This window comes from Microcaecilia unicolor, chromosome 9 (genome assembly GCF_901765095.1).
Source record: "Microcaecilia unicolor chromosome 9, aMicUni1.1, whole genome shotgun sequence".
NCBI classification, from domain to species: domain Eukaryota; kingdom Metazoa; phylum Chordata; class Amphibia; order Gymnophiona; family Siphonopidae; genus Microcaecilia; species Microcaecilia unicolor.
The window spans coordinates 138,386,719-138,410,828 of record NC_044039.1 but is presented as its reverse complement, the minus strand read 5'-3'; the positions used below and the strand labels follow the sequence as shown (position 1 = coordinate 138,410,828).

The 24,110-nt window shown below is 41.4% G+C and overlaps 1 protein-coding gene across 1 annotated transcript in view; it reads right to left on the bottom strand.

Moving 5' to 3' along the window:
• The window catches only part of STARD9 (StAR related lipid transfer domain containing 9), a 258,736-nt gene that overhangs the window by 117,449 nt on the left and 117,177 nt on the right, over positions 1 to 24,110 (bottom strand). The window contains exons 8-12 of the mRNA XM_030213696.1: positions 10,476 to 10,545; positions 9,011 to 9,083; positions 7,956 to 8,023; positions 6,647 to 6,744; positions 2,993 to 3,193 (exon numbers count right to left, since the gene is read on the bottom strand). Of these exons, the coding sequence (XP_030069556.1) occupies positions 2,993 to 3,193; positions 6,647 to 6,744; positions 7,956 to 8,023; positions 9,011 to 9,083; positions 10,476 to 10,545 (510 nt within the window). The remainder of the gene's footprint in view (positions 1 to 2,992; positions 3,194 to 6,646; positions 6,745 to 7,955; positions 8,024 to 9,010; positions 9,084 to 10,475; positions 10,546 to 24,110) is intronic.

The following is a 24,110-nucleotide window of genomic DNA, read 5'->3' as shown; positions in this document are numbered from 1 at the left end:
GCATGAACAAGTCCTAGGCGGCACCAACATTTACACACATAACTTACAGAATGCTCTAAGTTACGAGCTACAGTGCAATATTTAGGTGTGTGCATTTATGCCAGAAGTTTGTTCTGGTTTGTCTTGCTTTGTTACCGGCTTTGAACTATAACGCATTAGCTGGATATAAGCTTGCATGGTATGGTATTGACATGGTGTAAGTGGAAACGTCTGCATGCAGGCTCACTGATGCTGACTTACACTAGTGTTCTATAATGGAATCTTGGCATCCAGATGTTGCTACAGCATTAACACACAGCATGCTGCATCAAGGTGCCTAAACTGTGGCACCCAGTTACAGAATTACCCTCTAGGGAGGTAGTTCTATATGGAAGCTTGCCCTTTTAAGTGTTAAGTGCCCACTCTTGAATATTTTAATCACTAGAGCACAGATGTGGTAACAAATGCATTTAAATAACCCCTTATAGAATGCCAACTAGTTGAAAAGCACACACCATGATGGGATGGGCACATGCTGATGGGCATGCCCAGGGTTCAAGTTTGGGTACAACGTGGGCAGAGCACAAATACACACATAGATCATAAATTACTACAATTTATGTGCATACATGACAAATATTGGGGCAATCATTTGTATCTACCCTAGGGTTGATGTGCCTGCCACTTAAACACTAGTATTTTATGAAGAAAAGAAGGTGCCCTTTTAAAAAATATATAAAATAGTACCTAAATATGCTCTTATCATAGATGCCCTGTTATGAAATTAGCCCCCATGAGGATAACTTCTTACGTATTTATAAAGGCAAGAGAGACACCTATGTACTTTTACAAGAGAGGCTCAAAGACCCCCAGTAACACACAAATACTGTCCAATAAAGGTGTACATGTACTTGCTTATTTTACACAATATGCATGTACACTGCAACTCCGCCCCTGCTATAACCCCAGTACATTTAAATACACTCCACCTTATCAGTGTGCACACTAAGAGCCCTTTTCCAGGTGTAGAACATGCTTTACAGAATTACTGCCAAGCTAGCAATTTTTCAGTTTGGGAAATTTGGCATGAGATGGAACAGAGAACATATCTTTAAAAAAAACACTAACACAAAATTAATCATAATTTAAGTACTCAAATGCTACTTTTCTTTTGAGCAGCTTTTACAATATTCTTTTTGCTTTTACAATCTATACACTAAACAGCAACCGTGTATATGTGGACACTATTCTAGGATATCTGGCACTGCCCTACATACATAGCTAAAGTGTCTTTTGAAAGGGTAAAAGCTGCAGCTTAAACTCTGTACATTCATTTTTTTAAATGACCAAAGTAAGAAATACCCAATAACGTTTACAGGAGTTACTGTGAAAATGGCCACGTGCAGTACACATGATAAGCTTGGACCAGGGATCCCCCTCCTTCAGCTCATCTCCCAGCGGAAGGAGGGAATGGAAAAGAAGAGAATGTGTTCCCTAGATGCACAGTTCAATGTTCATTTCATAATACCAAACAATTTTATTGTTCACAAAAATTCAGACTTGTTCAAGAAAGCAAGCAAAAACATCTTTACAGCGGATCCCCTTTCTATTGACTTGGAAGGGGATGAAGAAGAAAATATTCCTCTCCAAGAAGGGTTCCCTCTCTTAGGCAGGCAAACAAAAGAGATTCACTGCAGGTCTGGGTATTCCCAATAGTTATCACTTAGAATTTTCTAAAGTTGAACTAGCCAACTTTCTTGTCTAATTATTTATTTTTAATTTATATCAAATAAAGAAATCAAGAAAATTTAAAGAATATAATTGTCAGAATGTTAAAAAGATAGTGCCGATGTAATACAGGACTTCTTTCAGGCTAGCAGTTTCCTCTTCAGCTCAATCCAAGCTAGGGCTGGGATCTGACAAGTTTTCATTGGCAATCATCCTTGTTTTATATCCCCTGCCAATTCACTTAGCAGCAACAATTCTCAGCCAGATGTTAAGCACTAGAGTTCCCTTCCAGAACCATGCAACCACTAAAACCCAGCCACCAGATGCTGTCATTGTACAATGATCAGGACTTTTTCCCAGGGATTGCTAACACTGACTTCACAGTATCCTAAGCCCCAGCAGACCTCACTCAGGAATAGAAGCCAGGTCCCTCCAACAAGCCAGAGGTAGTACTACACCTGAGCCTCCACAGCAGTGAACCCAAACTGGGTGGGCCTAGGCCCATCCAGGCCCACCCGTGGCTACGCCCCTGCTCCACAGTCACCAATGACAAAGGGCTTCTCAAAAGCATATACAAGAAGGAAATCAATCCAGAAAGTTGGACTGAAATGCTGTAATTTTACGTTTGAAATTATGTAGATTGGAAACACAGTAAATGTCAGAAGTTAAAGACCTGTATGGTCCATCCAGCCTGCCCAACAAAGTAGGCTATACCACTCTATGCCGTGGACTGGTCTTGGTGGAAAAGGGGTGCATTCTAAGCAATTGTATTAGTCCCTCAAGCCACCAGGGGTCCAAAGCTGCTAGGGGCACAGGCTTTCAATGGGCTTTGTAGCCCCAATTTCTGTCTTTGTCCTGGCATGTCTAATGCTGGTCCCAAGGGACAGACAGATAAGGACAGGATGGGCAGGACAGAATATGGAAACAGGTTGGTGTAAGGATTGAGAAGAAGACTTGAAAGTATGGGCTGTGGAGCGGGGGAAGGGCTGGTGGACAGGCAAAGGGGAGCGAGAGAGAGAGAGATGGCGACAGCCTATGGGAAGACTAATGAAGATGGTTTGTGGGGGGTGGGGGGGAATAAGTGGAGAGAGAGAGAGACCAATGTTGTTGAGGTCGGAGGAGACAATTAGGTGACGATGTACTGGAGAGCTCCAGACTTTCTGAAGGTTAGTAAGTGGTCCACATAAACAGGTTGGAGAACACAGATATAGTTAATGTAACAATCCTGTATTTCTTTTTTGATAATTTGCATCAACAGGAACATTTACAAAAAGATGGAACTCACTGGCAATCATGATGGTCTTGGAGTTCCCACCAAGGCTGTCTTTTAGGAGCCAGGTCAGGACAGAGTCTCGGTATGGAATGTATGACTGCCGCCTGGAACCACCAATGCTTCCAGCAGAGTGGCTGCCTGGAGAACAGCTATCCCCCTCACTTGTAATGCTATTTATGCTCTGGCAACTGCTAAACATCTGAGAATTTTGTGCTAGAAAAGATGACAAAAACAAATTACAAGAGAAAAGACAAATGGGCATTTTTCTACAAACTTCTTCTGAAATATGCAAAACTTGTGCATTGGAGAAAACCTTAACAGAAAACTGTCATGAACTGATGTCCAAATGCAAAACAGAAACCTTCATTTTCATGCTGGCGATTATTTTATTAATTTTTTTTTCATTCTGAATCCAAAATGACTAATATTTAGAAATAGACAAGATTAGGCCCTTGACTGAACACGAGATGTATGTTTGCCAGAAATCAGCCTGCCTAAAAAGTCTAACGATGGGTCTTCTGTTCCATTCATCAGAACAGGGCCCAAGCTGACCTAAGAAGCTACTCTAGCTTATAGGCACAAAATGGGTGCACCTATCAGCTTCATAGCTAGGAATTATGTTTATATTTGTTACAGTCTTGATATACCACCTTTCTGTACACAAGAGCGGCTCACACATCCAATATAACAATTAAAAATACTTATAATAAAGAAGAGAACCGCTTTAACATAAATGTTGCAGAGCTCCCCAACTATGCATTCCACACTCCACAACCCTCTATAGTGGGTCCTCAAATGCAAAAATATAAAACATGCAATTTAAACCCCTTCTTTAAGTTTAGAACATAAGAGTAGCCATACTGGGTCAGACCAATGGTCCATCTAGCCCAGTACCCTGTTTCCAACAGTGGCAAATCGTGGCAACACTCCATGCTACCAATCCCAGGGCAAGCAGTGGCTTCCTCCATGTCTCTCTCAATAGCAGACTATGGACTTTTCCTCCAGGAATTTCTCCAAACTTTGCTCAACATTAAGAAAAGCAGGAAGAGAAATTCCATAGAGGAGGAGCTTAAAAGTAAAATGCTGAAAGACACATGCTCTCACACCGAGCTAGAAACCAGCCTATTTTGATTCAGGGATCAAAACCTCAGATGGCAAACTTTTGTTCTATATGAGATTCAACCAAGCAGTTAGTCTGCCTAGTTGGACAATAGGACTGCTATTTTATAAACTGATAAACACTGAAATGTACGCATAACCCAGGAAATTTAATAAGTGTCTGTTTGAACATAACAAAGTAGGTGCTCAGAAATCATTATTTAAAGCACTGGCCACCGCAGGCTGAACTAGAACCAGATATTCAGTGCTGGGCCAAACTTGGGTACTGGCACTGAATATCTGAGACTTTGGGAACTGCCGGAAGTTATTTGGGTACAGCTGATATTCACTGCCAGCACCTGGATAGCTAACTAGGCATAGTTAAAACTGCTTTTTATGTAATCTTACTTGCCCAGTTAGTTACCACCATAGGCACTGAATATTCTGGCAGGCTATTTTTAACTTATAAAGTCACACAAGTGCATATAACACAGTAACATAGTAGATGATGGCGATAAAGACCTGCACGGTCCATCCAGTCTGCCCAACAAGATAAACTCATCACATAAGGTATGGTGCTTTTATATGTTTGCTTTTATATGCCTATGTGCCTTCCCTGTCTAGGCACGGCTACAAAATCGCATTGCCTGCAGTATACTACATATATTCTGCTGCAGTGGAGGAGTAGCCTAATGGTTAGTGCAGTGGGCTGAGAACCTGGGGAACTGGGTTCAGTTCCCACTGCAGCTCCTTGTGACTCTGGGAATGTCACTTAACCCTTCAGTGCCCCAGATACAAAAATAGATTGTGATCCCAATAAAGACGGAGAAAGTACCTGCATAGAATAAACCACTTAAATCAAGTCTATGACCCTTTACCCTGATTTTATTTCCTGTTGACAATGCTGTCCCTCACTACCTTATTTATAGGGCTGTTTATTAAAGTGCAATGAAACTGTGATTAAACACACAATTTTAACGCACTTTAGCTATCAAAGTTATTCACTAATCTGTGGTACATGAGTACCACAGCTAGGTGAGTACCACAGTATGCATTTCTGCAGCTGGGAGCACACAGAGCTTATCTCCTGCAGCTCACATATCTCAGTCACCTAAACCCCAAATCTTAAAAGGGCAGACAGTATACTAACAGGCAGCTATTGACCTAGGCAAAGGTTACTCCCATCTAAGTACAGTCTTTTCCCTCAGTACAGCCCTTTCTGATTGAATAGCCTAGATGCAGGAGGATTGGAAGTTGTCTATCTGATATACACTAACTCTAGCATAGCATTCTATCCTATGGTAGTGGCGGCTTCACCATTCCTCTTTTCTTACCCAGAATTCCCTTCTCTCTTTTGTTCTTTTCCCACTTATCAGTCCTGCAGCTTCCTCTTTTCTTAGTCTGTTAACGTCTCCCAAGACAAATGACAGGTGAGAAATTTGCAAATGTTCTCCCTCCTCAAGCCTTATCACCACAGCTGTCCTCCTTTCCTTGACTTGTCCCCTCTAAGACCCCAGCATGTGCTCTCCTTATTCCTCACCCTATAGCCCAGCAGGCTTATCCCCATTTTCCAACTCCAGCTAGAACGCCTCCCCCCATCCACCCTCCCAGGCGCCACTGAGAACTGCCCCCCAGCTCCTGCAAACACTCTCTCCGGGTCAAACCCTCCTCAATCACCAGCAAGTACTCTGTCCAAGTCAACACCCTCCTTCCATTCACCAGCAAACACTCTCCCTTCTCTCTCCCCTCCCAAAAAAATTCTCAAGATTATGACTCCTACAGGCAGAGGATCAGTGAGGAGGAGTTTTCCCAGTAATATGATAGCAGGGAATATAGGGCCCAGTTTTGAGTACATTGAAAATAGGATCCTTGGCATGTGCGTATGTTGTTTATGCCTAAATCCAGCCCTTCCTGCTCCAGCAAGCATTTTCCTCTTTCCAACCATCATCCAATCCTCAACATCATTTTCCCCTTTCCACCTGCTACAAACCACAGCAAGTACTCCACCTCCCACCTCAGTCTCTAAATCTAGGTCCACCAACCTAGGGCACCTCCTCTTTGACGATGGCTTAATAATTCAGGGGATTGACAATGTCTCTTCTACATGACATGGCATTCTCTTTCCTACATGGGGCTTTCCAAAGCAAGGGGGCCAAGCGCTGTCTATATTCTGACTTGTATCCCCCTTAAGGATAGCACTATCATTTCCCATTTCCCAACTCCACCCCTATCTCAATGGGCCAGAACTCAAGGAGAATCTGGACCCATAATATGGCAGAAGTGATCCCCAGTCACTAATGGACAACCAGTGCCCATACTTAAAATAGTGCTGGCTGATTCAAAGTTCCCCTTACACCTGGTACTCTATTTGCATTTCACTGTATCTGCAGCAGATTTAGAGTGGATTATCAGAGATCATTTCTGGAATAACTATTTACCCTGGTTCATGGATTCACTTCCTCATTTTCAATTGTGAGTATATAGCAACAGACAGTGCAGGTTAGTAAAAGGAGAGAGTAGTACAACTCAAAAATTCTCTCGGGGACAGGGAGATTAAGGAAACTATACCTAATGCAGAGATGACAATTCCAAGAGTAACCAGGGACTTGTTAATATTGGAACCTTCTGTAAGACGATCTTTACAGTAGCTGGGAGAAGCTCTCTCACTAAAATATAAATCAGAAGAAAGCAAACACTGAAAAAAATCTTTAGCAATCAAACAGATGTCCATTTTCTTCATTTGTTGGAGCCATTAGCAAATGAAAGTGATCAAGTTTCTTCTCACTAGCTTCTTTAATGGTGGTCCAACCTTAATTTTAGCACAATACCCTTGAACCTTGGCATCAAAAGCAACATCTCCTCAAACACTGGAAACAGGCAATCATGCCACCTTTGGAGACTGCTTTTAAGAAAGTGGATTATTATTGTTTAATGTCACAATTGACAGCTTGGCAGTCACCAAAAGAAGGTAGCCACTCCACCCAAGGAAAACGCCAGGCATAAACAGTAAAGTCACAGATAGTGTCCAAAGGAGGTCTTTATTAAAAAAAGTAATATTACTTTTTTTGAATAAAGACCTCCTTTGGACACCATCTGTGAGAGGCTTTTCCTTTGCTCTACAATTGACAGCTTGGCAATATGGTAGAATTATTTCATACCACAAGAGTTGGGAAATTTACAAGGCCTGGAGAGGTGAATCAATGAATGATAAGACTTCTTTACATCTATATAAAAAGATACATTTGGACTACATGAAGAAGATATGGATATATTATATAAATAGAGGAACAAGGGATACTTTATTGCATATTTCTTGAAAGAAGGTTAATTTGCTTGTATATATTGCAATGTATGATAAATACACGGGGAAAAAAAGCGCCATCTCCTCTCCCACTAGATCCTACCCACCATCAAACTGATGGAGGAATAATTTTTGAAGTGCACATATCCCTTGCTCATGGTCCATTCTTAGTTTTCTTAGTGGAGGAGTGGCCTAGTGGTTAGGGTGGTGGACTTTGGTCCTGGGGAACTGAGGAACTGAGTTCGATTCCCACTTCAGGCACAGGCAGCTCCTTGTGACTCTGGGCAAGTCACTTAACCCTCCATTGCCACATGTAAGCCGCATTGAGCCTGCCATGAGTGGGAAAGCGCGGGGTACAAATGTAATTTTTTAAAAAAAAATTTTAAATAGATGCCTTGATATTATAAACATAGGCACTTTTCCAGTTAAATTTCAAATGTTCTTGAGGTAAACTATGCAGCTAAGCACAAATGTATTTCTACATCATTATATAATTCATTGTAAATGCCTTTCAAGCTACAGGAATTACACTTGAAACCAAAAATATTTTTAAAATTTCTCCACAATATTCATTACCTTCCTGCAAGATCCACTAAATTGATTTTGCTAATAATTTCAGAGGGAAGATTGTTCTCCAGTATAGCCTGGAAAATAAAACAAAATTTTCAAAAAAAGTAACTGAACATTCAAAATGCACACTTCGCAAAAACTGTTGATTACGAGCATGTCACTATGGTTAAGAAACCAATGACTGAAAATTTCTATTAAATTCTCAGTCGATCAAACAAATTAATTGCTTATGTGCTACACGACACCTAAGTTTTCAGAGTACAGTAGTAACTGGTGGATTAACATCCTAGGGCCTATCACAAAACTATCAGTTTCAACTCTACAACACTGCCTACCATAGAATGACAACACTTGGAGAATGAGACTGGTGTTGAGGAAAGCAGACACTGAACAAGAAGAATAAAGTATTGATTCGATCTCACAATACAAATGGTAGAAAATTAATGAGATCTTCTAGAGCACCCAGGTAGTTTGCAGTTCCCAGAGCACTTTGTACCTACAGAGCTACAAGCTGATTTTCTAAAGAAATTTCTTGCAAAAATCTGGAAGCTAGCAAGGCCAACAAAGTACATTTCATCTGCTTTATACCAAGTACAAGGTATGTGCAGTAAAGTACAGTGAGTGATTTTAGATTTAAATCCTCACATATACTTTGCCTTCCCTGTCCAACCTCTGCCCCACCCCCTTTTTTTAACCAAAGGAGTGGAGGAGTGGCCTAATGGTTAGGGTGGTGGACTTTGGTCCTGGGGAACTGAGGAACTGAGTTCAATTCCCACTTCAGGCACAGGCAGCTCCTTGTGACTCTGGGCAAGTCACTTAACCCTCCATTGCCCCATGTAAGCCACATTGAGCCTGCCATGAGTGGGAAAGCGCGGGGTACAAATGGAACAACAACAAAAAAGTAAAAAGAAAATGTGCAATTTTTACCCCCTAGGAAAATTAACTAGGTAACTGCTCTCTCCATGTAGAAGTTTCAGCCTAAACAATCAATTCCAACCATTCCTACTTCATGAATTATTCTATTTATTTTAAGCAAAATGGGGAAAACCACAAAGTCTAACCTGTGTGTATTGAATGGTGAAGATTGCATGAGATCTACTGCTGGCATCATGTACGTGTGTTGCTGCTGTAATTCTATAAAGAAAGGGGCATAAAAATTCCAATTGGTCAGTATAAATGCAAATATTTCACAGTTCATAATTTAGGGTCCATTTTCAAAGGGACTTCCTAATGGAGTACCAGCTTAGTTATTAGACCAGTAAACGAAGAATTAGGACAGCAGGGTTCAAAATCTCAGTGACGCTCCTTGTGACCTTGGGCAAATCATTTTAACTCTTTTCCCTCAGGTACAAGCTTAGGATTGTCAGACCTCCAGGGACAGGGAAATATTTAATCTAGTTGAATGCAACTTTTCCTTGGGAGATAAATAAATATATTGATGATACTGTGAGGGAAGTATGCACACACCAGTGGCACCCTTTGGATAATACTGGAGGCAGAGGCGGTGGGGGGGGGGGGGGGTGGGGGGGGGGGGGTGGGAGTATGCACACACCAGCGGCACCGGTCTATGATGAGATTTTCAGAAAGAAACTCAGACTTTTTCACTTTGAAAATCAAATGTTCAGGCCTGAACTGACAGGACTGCAAACACTGCAAGACATATAAAAATGGTCCTCTTATAATTTTACAGTTCATAGAAAATAATAGGAATTGTTTTTTAAAAAAAACAGTTTGGACAAACACAGCAAGAGTTTTGGAACTGGACCAAAGCTTTCCTATGCAGGTATTGTAGTACATGCAATGAATCTGTGAATGTGTTGTGAAAACTATGTGACCCCTGACGAAGGTTTCTCCAAAACTTGTCCAGGTTGGGTCCTGTTTCCATTAAAGTTGACATTTGGATAAACTTTTGCTGTGTTTGTCCTTCCTTGGATCGCTGCTGCTGTTTGGTTGTCTGTTCTGCTTCTGCAGTAGACTTTCTCCTGTTTTGTTTCTGTTAAATAAAAGTTTGGACAAGTTCCTAAAAGAAAAGTCCATAAACTGCTATTAACACAGACATGGAGAAAGCCACTTCTCATCCCTGGTGTTGGTAGCATGGAGTCTTGTCACTCTTTGGGATTCTGCCAGGTACTTGTGACCTGGATTGGCCACTGTTTGACGCAGGATACTAGGCTAGATGGCCCAACGGTCTAATCCACTACGACTATCCTTATGTTCTTACACTAAGGATGAGATTCTATACAAGTTCCAAGTTGATTGCAACTAATATCTTTACCTGAACTTTGGGGAAAAATTCCCAATGAGAATAATCAAAAACAAAGCTTAGTATATTTCCCAATACAGCTTTTCAGTTGACAATTTCTTTAAGAGGTTGTATTTTATACATTATAAACCCGTAAAATATAGAAAAATGGACACCCTGACATAAAATATGGATCTATTTGATTATGAGTACAGATTTTAACGAATGGATACTTATGAAACAAGATATTCTACACATGAAAAGGGCTAAAATTAAATACATACCTTTTGGCTATCCCTTCCTCCAGAAGTTCTACCACTTGTTTGTAGTCGTTAACTAGATGTCGTGATAAACCTGTTATTATAAAAATGAAATAATTTAATTAAAATGGGTCTTGGTCCAAGTCAGAGAATACAATATTATGTTTCAAGTTGGTAAGTGGTGAACCTTTGTCCCAATATATAAAAGCATCACACCCATTAACTCGGCTCCTAGACACAGTTGAAACACGTGATCAAACAGTTGAAATGCTACCTAAACTTGTATTTTTCAAGTCATTCCTGGAGTATCTCCTCACCAGTCTGGTTTTCAAGATATCCACAATGAGTATGCATTAGATAAATTTGGATGTATTGGAGGGTTAATCCTGCCCAGAAAGGACTCTGTTAGAATTAGGGGGAGGGGGGGGGGGGGGAAATCACAGATCATTTGCATAGGGAGCGAAACAGGTAGCACTGCCCTTGGTACGCACCGTCTTCATGCCTCTAGTAGTAGAAGTAAAAATAATAATAATAATAATAAATCTGCAATCCAAATGGCCCGCACTATTTGTGTGGCTATTGCCCAAGTATCTGGCCTCTTAGACAGACCCAACTACTTGAGTGCCTGCATTTTCACTGATACTTCTAGTTATTACAAAACCTCCAGCCAGCCTGTGGTGCTGGTATGATTCCATAAATACAACTTGCTATAAATAGCAATAAATAGCACATTACTAGACAGTCTCCTATAACCCAAGTCATGGTCTGCCAGGCACACCTGGACTACAAAAGTGCCTGCATTTCCACTAGGACTTCTAAGTTGCTATGAACTGAAAGCCTGCCAGACAGACCCAGGTGCCAGTAGATTCTACTATTATAGCCTGTCCAACAAGCTTGGCCACATTTTATTTGTGACATTTATATCCCACATTATCCCAAACAATTTTGAGTTCAATGTGGCTTACAATAAACAGTATAGGATACATAACAAAGAATAATGCATAATAAAGTAATTTGTTGTTAATAATCCAATTTTACAATACAGTATCATAAACATACTGAGATAACTATGGATGTTTAACATTTAGAAAATCTATTATGAATGAGAAATTGTACATGAAGCAAAGAGAAAGTTAATGGTAAACAGAGTAATAACCAATTCAGGTAATAATTAGTTGTTTGAGATATGGTTGTTCTTTGTGAGGGTTTGTTTGAATGGATACCTTCGCTCCTGCTTGCACTTCTAATATTCCATATTAACCAATCTGCTATGCAATCTGGCAGCCCTAACACTCATTACTGGATCATGGCACTATGAACACAAACACATGCTGCTAAATTATGCATTCCTCTCCATTCACATTCAATGAGGAAGAATCTTTTGTGCTTATTCAATGCACTCAAACTGTTACTGTTTTAGTCACCACTGCCCTCTTATGCTTCCCCCCCCCCCCCCCCCCCCTTTCCTGACATGCCTCTTTACCCTCCCAGAGACTCAGATCATCATTTCTGGTCTAGAACTTCAACTTCTTACTGGCATAAAAGCAGCAAATGTGTTTCAAGGGAAATGAAGCCCATGAGCCTATTATTATAGGCCCTAGTAGAGCATTTCAGATTTGTCTCTATCCACTAATAAATGGACTTTAATATATGACAGAAAAAATTAGATACTTGTAAAGCTCTCAGTACTATATTATTTATAGCATTAATGGACAGAACTCACTATTTCCTACACTTCTCGTTGTAATAAATTGTGGGTCCAATATTCAAAGGATTTATGTTCCTAACTTTTTAGAGTATGTGCCATAATTTTTTACTCAAAATGTCACTAAACTCAAATTTAGGAGTTTACAAAATAGGTGACAAGAGGGGCAGATTTAGGGTAGGGAAAAAGCTAGAAGCTCAGCACTAGGCTCAAATCTATGAGCACGAGTTGCAGGCCTAAATTTATAAACTTAACTTTCAAGCTCTTAAATTAAGATGAATTTTCAGCTGAAAACTAAGTTTGGCTAAAAATAGGGTATAAATTTAGGAGTCCAGCTTTTTTTTTAATAATCAGGATCTGTGTTATACCACAAATACTTTGATAGGAAATACTACACTTAAAAAACTAATGCACCTTATTGCTCAACAAAGAGTCAAACAGATAAAATTAATAAGTAGCATAAAATGACTAAGCCTGTAAATGTTAGAATAGCAGTTCCAGTAGAGGGCAATATTCATCAGCACAAATATGTCTCTCATAGTACCAAACAGTAGAACACTAGTGCAGAAAAAGCAACCATTTCTGACTTTGAATAACTTTGTGTCATCAGCAAATGTAATTACCTCACTAGTTACTCCCATCTCTAGGTCATTTATAAATATGTTAAAAAGCAGTGGTCCGAGCACAGAGCCCTGGGGAACCCCACTAACTACCTTTCTCCATTGAGAATACTGACCATTTAACCCTACTCTCTGTTTTCTATCTTTTAACTAGTTTTTAATCCACAATAGAACAATACCTCCTATCCCATGACTCTCCAATTTCCTCTGGAGTCTTTCATGAGGTACTCTGTCAAACACGAGGTACTTTGTCAAACGCATTCGAGGGCAGAGTTCAGATAAGTGCATATCTAATATAATAAAACGCACCGTGAACGTTCTGAAGACAACGTTCTGTGAAGCCGGAAGCTTGAAGCCGGAAGCTTCAAGCCCTGAAGCCTTGAAGCCTTGAAGCCATCTGACGTCACTCCCAGTAAAGCCTTCAAACCAGCCAGCCGTCTCTGCCCCGCCCTCGCCTCACACCAAACAAATCGGGAAGCGAAGCGTCAGGGAAGGAGGCGGCGCTCCCGACGTCTAGCCTTCCCTTCGCTGTGTTCGGGCGGAACACAGCGAAGGGAAAGCTAGACGTCGGGAGCGCCGCCTCCTTCCCTGACGCTTCGCTGCACGAACCGCCACGGAGGTAAAGTTAAAACGGAGAAGAAAAAAAAAAAAGGAAGCATGGATGCGAACGGGGGGGGGGGGGGGATGCATGGATGCGAGGCATGGATGCGAAGGGGGGGGGGGGAGAAGAGGGCGGGCCAGGCTGGGACATGGGAGAGAGAGTAGCATGGATGCGAGGGGGGGGTCATGGAAGGGCAAGAGGGGACTTGCTGGAAAAGGATGAATGGAGGCGGCAGGGGACAGAGGAGCATGGATGGGTATGGATTAGGAGGGCAGGGCACAGGGAGAGAGGGGAATTACTAGAAATGGATGAATGGAGGGGGCAGGGGAAAGAGGAGCATGGATGGGCATGGATTGGGAGGGCAGGACTCAGGGAGAGAGGGAAATTGCTGGATAGGGAAAATGGAGGGGCCAGGTGACAGATGAGCATGGATGGGCATGGATTGGAAGGGGCAGGACACAGGGAGAGGGGAATTGCTGGATAGGGATGAATGGATGGGACAGATGGGCATGGATGGATATGGATTGCACAGCAGGCCTCAGGCATAGAGGGGAAATGCTGGATAGGGAAAAATGGAGGGGCCAGGTGACAGAGGAGCATGGATGGGCATGGATTGGAAGGGCAGGACTCAGGGAGAGGGGAATTGCTGGATAGGGATGAATGGAGGGGACAGATGGGCATGGATGGATATGGATTGCACAGCAGGCCTCAGGCAGAGAGGGGAAATGCTGGATAGGGAAAAATGGAGGGGCCAGGTGACAGATGAGCATGGATGGGCATGGATTGGAAGGGCAGGACTCAGGGAGAGGGGATTTGTTGATAGGGATGAATGGAGGGGACAGATGGGCATGGATGGATATGGATTGCAGAGCAGGCCTCAGGCAGAGAGGGGAAATGCTGGATAGGGAAAAATGGAGGGGCCAGGTGACAGAGGAGCATGGACGGGCATGGATTGGAAGGGCAGGACTCAGGGAGAGGGGAATTGCTGCATAGGGATGAATGGAGGGCACAGATGGGCATGGATGGATATGGATTGCAGGGCAGGCCTCAGGCAGAGAGGGGAAATGCTGGATAGGGATGAATGGAGGGGGCAGGTGACAGACAAACATGGATGGCCATGGATTGGGAGGGCACGACTCAGGGACTCTCTCTTGCCCACACACACACACTCTCTCACACTGTGTCTCACATACAGACTTGCACACACTCTCATTCTCACACACACTCTCTCACAAACACACTCACACCCAGACTCACTCTCTCTCACACACTTACACTTTCACTCTGACTCTCAAACAGTCACTCTCACATACACTCTCCCAAACATACACACTCCAAGGAAAACCTTGCTAGCGCCCGTTTCATTTGTGTCAGAAACGGGCCTTTTTTACTAGTATTTTATAAAATACATGTTCTGCCCCCATATTAATGGAGGCAGAGTATATTGTGATATATATTTAATATGAGTATTATTTGTATTTAATTGCATTGTTTGTGTAATAGATAGCACTGTGTATTAGGACTGCTTTTCCTATAGTTTGCAGTTCCTGTGATTAACTCCTAGCATGCCTCTGTGATCAGCAGCTGTTCTAGGGGCTGATCCTTCCTTAATCTACCGTAATTCCATCAACATTTTTCACCATCATGCCAAAACATTATTCCAAGTCATTCTCCATTTATTTTCTCTGAGTTTTCCCTTATTTTCCATGAGTGTTACAGCTTTTCCTCTCAGCTGGGCTGGGTTCTGGCCATCTCCTTGCCTCTGAGGTGGCTAGATACAGACTCTATGGGCAGAAAGACACAATTCTTTTACAAGCAACTAAACTAAGTTGGATTTTATTTGTTTATTCTGAGTAATACAATAAAGAAGATTTGCTTAAGAACCGAGAGTCTATGGTAAAGCTTCTGCTTGGGCATGGTTTATACTGGCTGTTTAAGCAACACAATACTTTGCCTAGGACAGTACAATACACAAGTACATGCATAGAATATACGCACACATTTACACCAAACTTGGAAAAGATGTAAATGTGTGAGTGTTGGCATTTGTGCACTATTGAGGCTGCTTCTGGATGCCTATTTAATGAAAGCACATAGGCATCCATGTTCTTCTTATAAAATATGCTTACAATAGTTTCTTGCATGATACTGTTGCAGATATACACCAAAGCTGCTGCTTCTTTTTTTTTTTTTTTAATTTCTTTCCTATGTTGTTTCTAATGAATCTGGTTGCTTTTCCTCTTTTGAGAGCCATTGTATGTTGATGATTGTAGATTGGTTTTAAAAAGCTAGGAGGGCTTCCAGCACCTCTCCTCTGAAAGTTACATCCTCTACACCATCTGGGTCTTGAAGGATAGGAACTGGATGCTGGCATAATTGTACCTTTCAGGTATTTGAATATATCTATCATATTTCCCTCTCTCTCCTAGGTTCTATATACTTAGGACCTTCAGTCTCTTCATACAGCTCATGGTGCAGGCTCTGTAACATTCTGGTAGCCCTTCTCTGGACTGTTTCTATGCTGGCTATAACCTTCATGAAAATACAGCATCCAAAACGAGAAACAATCCCACTAATGACCTGCACAGAGGCATTACCACCTCCTTTTTTTCAACTGAACATATTTCCCTGTGCATCCCACTGTTTTCTGGTTCAGGTCACTGCTTTGTCACACTGTTTTTTGGCCTTGAGATCATCAGATAATAGCATCCCAAGATCCCTACGCACAGCAGCACCTCACCCATCATATATGGATCTCTTAAAGTTCTGCACCTCAAGTAGAAGACTAATTTTAACTGACCCTTCTTGGAGTTTTCTTAGATCACTCCTGAAGTATCCACCTAATTGCAGATCTTTGTTTCATTAGCCAAAAGACAAATCTTTCCTAACAATCCTTGTAATATCAGTCATGTAATGATCAGAAATATAAGTAATTTTTATGGGCTTCATCCAAAACTTAGTGGGCAAGGTTACATAACTCAAATTGATTTTATTCTTAATAACTCTGAGCACATACATTGTACCATCTGACTTTAAAATTTCAGGGCACTGAATCATCAACATACAATCTGTTCTATTCATACTGGGCCAAAACAGCATTTTAATGCTATCACATGACAACAACAAACAAATATAATTGCTGTTTTCAGAGCTCAAACTCAAATATAACAGCCAAAGGTCTCCTCTGTCCAATACAGAAACCAAAGCATTTTTAGACTACCAGTAACATATAATCCTGTACAATGTGATCTTGTATGCTGGTGGTCTTTAGGAGGAATGAAAACATCATATAGAATAGCTCACTGTACAAAAAAAGGGCTAGAGAAGATGCGCACCATACCATGTGGGTATAAAGAAAAAAAAGCAAACTGAATCAGTAGCCCCTCCCCCTTTTTACAAAGCAGAGCTAGTGGCTGCTGTGCAGTAATGCATATTTCCACGCCAGCAGCTGCTAGCACCGCTTTGTAAAAGGGGGTAAGTGATAAAAATGAAGAAAGCAGCAGAAAGTGGATAAACCACTCCATTACTTATTATAAGACCAAGAAAAAAATAAGATTATTCTAATAGAAGCCAAATTCCATTGAGGCAGTAATCCAACAGAAAACACACTGGGACCAAGTGAACAGGAGCAGCAGCATCTGGAGAGCCTGCACAAAACTTTAGCTGACTAAAGAAATATTTAATCAAGAAGAAAGGATCTGTGGAATAATGAGACTTTGCTAGTGATGTGTCAACTTATCTGGCCTGTAACTCACTAGACCTGCTCCAATGGCTCTCAAAAGAAGAAAAGCAACCAGATTCATTAGAAATAACAGAGGAAAGAAATAAAAAAATAAAATAAAAAAAAGCTTTGGTGTATATCTGCAACAGTTCAATGCAAGAGGAAGAGTAAAGCCACATATATACAGCCACTTCATTTTGATTAAGCTAAAACTATGCTTTGTGGATTACAGCATAAAACATCCAAAACAGCATAGAACACAAACTACTCCACTGCTATAATTATTTTTTTTTTATTTTATTTTTATGAAATTTTCAATTACAGAAAACAAACCCTGCAATTTACAAAAATAAATGAGACCTAGTAACAAGGAAAATTCAATCTAAATTTGTCCATAATAAAAGGAAAAAGGGAGAGAGAATAAAACCAAGAAAAGGAAAGTGTAAAAGGAAAAACCACTGCTATAATTATGACCATTTCTGGAAAAAGATAATCACTAGAAACAGTGGTGGGAGGCAGGGCTGGTGGTTGGGAGGCGGGGAAAATGCTGGGCAGACTTATACGGTCTGTGCCAGAGCTGGTGGTGGGAGGCGGGGCTGGTGGTTGGGAGGCGGGGATAGCGCTGGGCAGACTTGTATGGTCTGTGCCCTGAAAAGGACAGGTACAAATCAAGGTAGGGTATACACAAAAAGTAGCACATATGAGTTTATCTTGTTGGGCAGACTGGATGGACCATGCAGGTCTTTTTCTGCCGTCATCTACTATATGTTAATGAATCCTGTTTGTGCTAACAATTTGTAATACAACAGTCCAAACCCCATTCTTTTATGTAAAACAAATTAAAAAGCTACAGAACAAACATAACTTTTGCAGGCTGCTTATAGGCCCATGACATGAAAAATCGGCCACTCTCTGAACATTTTGGACCTACTACTTTAGTCACCTTTACCCAGAAACGATCAAAATTTACTACAACCTAAACTACATTATAAAATGGCTCAGATCACAGTAATCTGACAAGTGAAACGAGAGATCTAGGTTCAGATCCTCCATCTAGTAAAGTTAGTCAAGCCTAAAACAATGCACAAAAGGTGAGAACGAAAAATAATGGCTGCCAATAGTGGTGGAAAACAAAGGGAGTGGGAAATAGACCAGGCTAACCAGGGACGAACGAGGAGACTTCAAATGCTGATAAACAGTTTATTAGTAAAGACTCGACACAGCACTGTGTTTCGGCAGTCAGCCTGCTTCAGGAGCCTAAATTAAAATAATCGTAAGTATTACAAACAAAATGTATGAAAAATAGAATAAAATGTGAAGACATATTAAAAAATAAAAGTTAAAAAAATGTAACAATAAACTGGTATACTAATATTCTATAATGGCATCCGGGTGCTGAGATGCCATTTTATAGAATTGGCACCCAATGCTCAGCATCAGCGCATCTAAATGGAGACGCCAATTTATAGAATTGCCTCCATTATGGTCATAAAACAAAAAATATCCATTAACAAAGCTCACACTGAATAATCCATAGGAAAAATAAAACACAATTGTATTAGACCATAAACCAGCATCATAAAATCAATCGCTAATTACAAGATCAAAATACCATGATTTAACCTGTTTCATACAAGTCAAGAAACCATTAATAACCCTCACATCCAGGGGAAGTTGATTCCATGAGCTGGGATTGATGCATGAATAACCTCAACCACGAATAAAAATTATAGAAGCATCTTTAACACAGACAACAGAAAGTAAGGCACCTTGGGTCTTTTTATTCGAAATACTGGAACAGATGGGCTTGGGAGGGAATTTTGGAGCCTAGGTTAGAACTTTATATGCAGACCGTAAAAGTTCTATAGTTGTGAACAGAATGCAATCAGAGAAATTTAAGCTGGGGACAGGGCTGCCCTATGTCCCTGCTTCTCTTTTCACTTGCTCTGGAGCTACTGGCCATAAAATCAGAGCCAGCTCAAACATTAGCTCTGTATCGGTTGGCAGAGAGGATCATAAGATCCTTCTGTATGCTGATGATACATTAATTTTCACGAGTGATCAAGTTGTCTCCCTTCCCCATTTGTTGGCAGAACTTAATTTGGTTCAGGGTCTGGGTTCCAAGACAACATAGACAAGACGGAAGCCTTATGATTCAACCTTTCTCCTAAACAGCATAGTGTAATTCCTAAGATAGCACAGAAAGGAATTAGATATTTGAGTATTTATACTACAGACAAACTGGATCAGCTCTTTCCCCTCAATTATGGCAAACTTACAGAGCAGATTCAAAAGGATTTAATGACTTAGAACTCTCTTCTTATATTGTAGCGTGGAAGGGTGGCAACCATTCAAATGAAGATCCTCTCGAAATATGTACTTCTTTTTGCCCATCTCCTGATTCAGATCCCTAGGCATCACTTTAAGATCTGGCACAAGATGTTACCAAATTTAATTTGGCAGGGGAGGAAGCCTAAAATTTGCCTCCAGAGACTGTCTCAACTTAACATGAGGGGACTGAGTTTCCCAAATTTAAAGTGGTATTACTGGGTGGCAGTATTGAAAGCACTTTGGAACACCTCTGGTGGGATTGTGCAGTTGTTAAAGCACTCTGGGAAGAGATTTGGCCCTCTGTATTTCAGTGGGCACAGGAGTGCTGGGTGAATGACCTGTTATGCCTGCTAGGAGTGCTCTCTTCCAAGGTGCATCAGCATAGTGAACAATCTTTCTCAGCCACCTTGGACTCAGCAGCCAAAGTGACAATACCTCGCAACTGAAAACAACTTAAAGGCCCAACAAAAGGAGTTTGGCTCTCCACCTGCAGGGAGCTTTGTGTGTTTGAAAAGGTAACATATGAACTTCGTGGCCAGAGTAAGCAATTTCACACTAAATGGGCTTCCAATCCCAGTGGCACTGCTGGGTGATGGATGATCTGAGTGATTGTTTGACTGATTTAGTGGAAGTTTAAGCTGTACAGTTAAGTAGTAGTAGTAGTATAGTTGCAAATTTACTAATTATAGGAGGTTTTGTGACATATACACTCAGCTTGACTAGGTAGATGGTTGTTGGTGGGTATGAACATAAGAACAGCTATACTGGGTCAGACCAATGGTCCATATAGCCCAGTATCCTGTTTCCAACAGTGACCAATCCACAGGGCTGGTCTTAGACAGTGCCAAGAGGAGCAGTAGCCCAGGGCCCCGCAGCGTTCCCTCCTGCTCTCCGCCACTGCTGCAGTCTGACTCCTTGCTGAGCCGCAGGGTGCCCTCCCAGCACATACCCAAGGCCGCGCCCTGGTGGTGCATTGGAGTCTTTGGGGCAGGAAAGATTCCCCACTCTTTCCTGCTCGCTGCCGACACCCTTGTTGATGCATCGCTCTTTACAAAATGGCAGCTGAGACTTCGGCTTAAGTCTTGTGAGGCCGTCGTTGGAAGTCTCGGCAGTCATTTTATGTTAAATCTTTTTTTATTAAAGAATTCAACAGACAGTCAAGTATACGGTACAGTGTTTCAAATTAACTGTTAAAACAAATCCATCACCTAACTAAACACTCCCCTCCCCTAAACATCTATGACTTTTAATTTCTATATGTAAAGACTTTTTGGTGACAAACTAAACAGTTGTATGAAACACAATCATTTTCATAGTTAAACACTAATACTCCAGCGTACCACAACCAATGAATGGATTAACTTCTGTAGAGAGCTTGTTATCTTATAGCCCTCCATACTAAACCCCAATGTCCCAAAACCCCCCAAACAAAACCCCCTCTATCCCGAAACCCCCCTCCTACTCCCCTAAGATGACTCAGATCTCCTAAAGGGGCAATTTAGCCTTTTCCACTCTTCTTCCACCATATGAAGAGTAACAACTTCAGACTTATCTAAGTTGAGACGAAAACCAGCATAATCCCCAAACTCCGCGAAAATCTCTAATAAGGCCAGCAAAGATGTTTTAGGCTCACCTATAATCACCAATAGATCATCCGCGAATGCGATGATCCGAACTGAACCCCCTACATATCCCTCGCCCCCAGAATGCCCCTAATCAGGGGATCCAATAACAGAATAAAAAGAAGCAGGAAAAGGGGACATCCTTGTCTCATACCCCATGCTATCAGAAACACATTAGATGACATTCCATTTGTCCATACTTCTGCCACTGGAGTCTGATATAAAGCTCTTATAGCACACAGAAAGAACCCATTTATCCCATATGTTTCCAGAGTCGCAAACATGAAATCCCAATGTACTCTATCAAACACCTTCTCGGCATCGAAGCTAATAAGCAGCGCTGCAGTGAGACTATGATTTAACAATTTCAAAGATGCCAATATTTTTCTCATGTTACATGCTACGGAGCGTTCCCTCACAAAGCCCACCTGCGGTGTGGCCACCAAATCAGGCAAGACTCCAGCTCAATGATTCGCCAAAATCTTGGCAAAGAGCTTAGTTTCGTAAGAGAGCAAGAAAATAAGTCTATACGACTCTGCCTTAAGGGGGTCTCTTCCCGGTTTTAACAGCACTATAATCTGCGCTTTTTTCAAAGAATCCGGCAACACACCCCCACCAACAAACTGATTGAAAGCCATTGTCAAGCATGGCATTATGTCGGACACCAAGATTTTGTAAAATTCCGCCGTTAGCCCATCCGCTCCTGGCGCCATATGCAAGGGGCTTGCCTGAATATTACATCTTACCTCGTCTACCGTAATAGCTCCATTAAGTATATCTTGTTGTTCCCTCGTTATCTTAGGGAGAGCCTGCCAAGTAAGACATGTCTCACTCAACAGGCCTACGTCCACAGGGGGAGAGTATAACTGCTCATAGAATTTTTTAAAAACAGTATTAATTCCCTCCGGCATATGATGCTACAACCCCGCAGTGTCCCGCACCTGATTAACATGTCGTGCGCCACCAGGCATGCAAGTAGCTTTCCACGTTTATTAGCAAGTTTATACAATTGATACCTATAGTGAGGCAGCTTGGGCAAAGAAGTCATATTTGGTGTTTAACTTTTCAGTCCTGCAAGTGATGGAGGAATGCCATCTGGTTTTAATTTACTCAAATGTCTAGCTTTTGCTAGACCAGAGGTTAGAAAGGTCAGAGAGAAGTAATTATTTACCACATCTGGATACCATTATAAGTAAGGCATATTGCAGGCAGTTTAAAGGATTAGGCTAATGCTGTCTAGAAGGAGATAGAGTAGATATAGATATTCTTGATGATTTAGAATTTGTCTTATAAGGAATTCTGATTTCTGCTTATTTTAGAATATGTCTTATTCTGTGTAATTAATAAGTTCTATTTCTATGTAGAATATCTTTTAAATCCAGTGGCTGACTTTTCGAGGTCATCATCTGGTTTGAATTATCCACAGTCCTAGCGAGTTCTGTGTAGGAAGCTAATAGGTGAAAGAGGTCAGGGAAAGTCTTGATTAATTATAGCTAAGTGAAGGACTGGTTTTCTGAAAGTAATAATAAATGTATGTGTACCATTGAGCAAGATTGGCCCTTGACCCCTTAATGAATGCCAGAACCCAGTTAGTATGAAGTTAGCTGGGAACCTGAGAATTTGATCATAATAAAATGCAAGAGATAGGTGCCCCATTGTCTAGCGTGAGAGGCCCCAGGTCATAGGTCAGTTTGGGAAATATCTCAAACCTATGTAACTGATATTTTTAAGTAATGTGTAAGTAATAATTAGTTCAAGGCAGGGTAATCAATCTATTCTTTACCATCTGGTGAGAAAGGGGGGCTAGAGAGGTGTAGGACCCTATATAACTGGGAGCAGAAGCAGCTTACGTTAGAGAAGAGGAGAAGAAGAGAAGGAGCTGAGACAGAAGCCACAAGACACAGAGAACTGAGAAAGAGAAGAAGAGACCTAGTGCTGATGTCCTACTTTGTTTGCTGGCAAATAAAGAAGATTTCTCTCTCATTCTGGTGTGTGCTGTTTGACTCCTGAAGTACCACAGATTCTGCTAACAATAGTGGTAATTCCTGCAACAATAGTAGGAATAAGACTTTTGCATTTTAGAATGAATCACTTGGTTTAAGGCTGCTTGTGTTGCCAAAAGACTAGCTTTGTTAGCCAAAGACGGTGTCTCCCCAAAACGTTGCTTATCTCATCTAACCTGCGCTTCCAAATGGAGCATCTCTGCATCCCTTGCTCTACGCTTATGTGTATAGTAAGAAATAATGTAACCCCTCAACACTGCCTTTGCGGCCTCCCAAAAATGTATAGGATCTGAGTGAAAACTCTCTATTGAACTCTGCGTATTCTTTCCACTGCGAACTTAAGTATGAAACTGAGAGTCGTAATACAAGTCCCTTAGGAACTTCCACTGAAATTGCCCCCGTGGTTCTGTGTTCCAAGAGAGGGAGATCCAGATCAGGGCATGAACAGAAACCTAGGTAGGCTCTATCTCCACTCGAAGAAGGACCCCAGAACAACATGTCAAAATTAAGAAATAATCTATGCGCGATTGTGTGTCATGGGCTCTAGAAAGATGAGTATAGTCCCGCTCTCCCGGGTGAAGCAAACACCATGAGTCTATTAAATCCAGAGAATTACACAGCCAAACTCCTCAACCGTAGTTCACAGGGCCCACCTGTGAGAAGCCAGATCTGTCCACCAAAAGGTCAAAGACCGAATTAAAGTCTCCTCCCATGACAACTGGAATCTGCTCAAAGGATTACGTACATAAGTACATATTGCAATACTGGGAAAGACCAAAGGTCCATCAAGCCCAGCATCCTTTTTCCAACAGTGGCCAATCCAGGTCACAAATACCTAGCAAGATCCCAAAAAAGTACAAAACATTTTATACTGCTTACCCCAGAAATAGTAGATTTTCCCCAAGTCCATTTAATAATGGTCTATGGACTTTTCCTTTAGGAAGCCGTCCAAGCCTTTTTAAAACTCCGCTAAGCTAACTGCCTTTACCTTTACTATGTTTAAATATATTCTGATAAAAGCTTTTGTCATATTGGTTGGGCGCATAAACATTTACT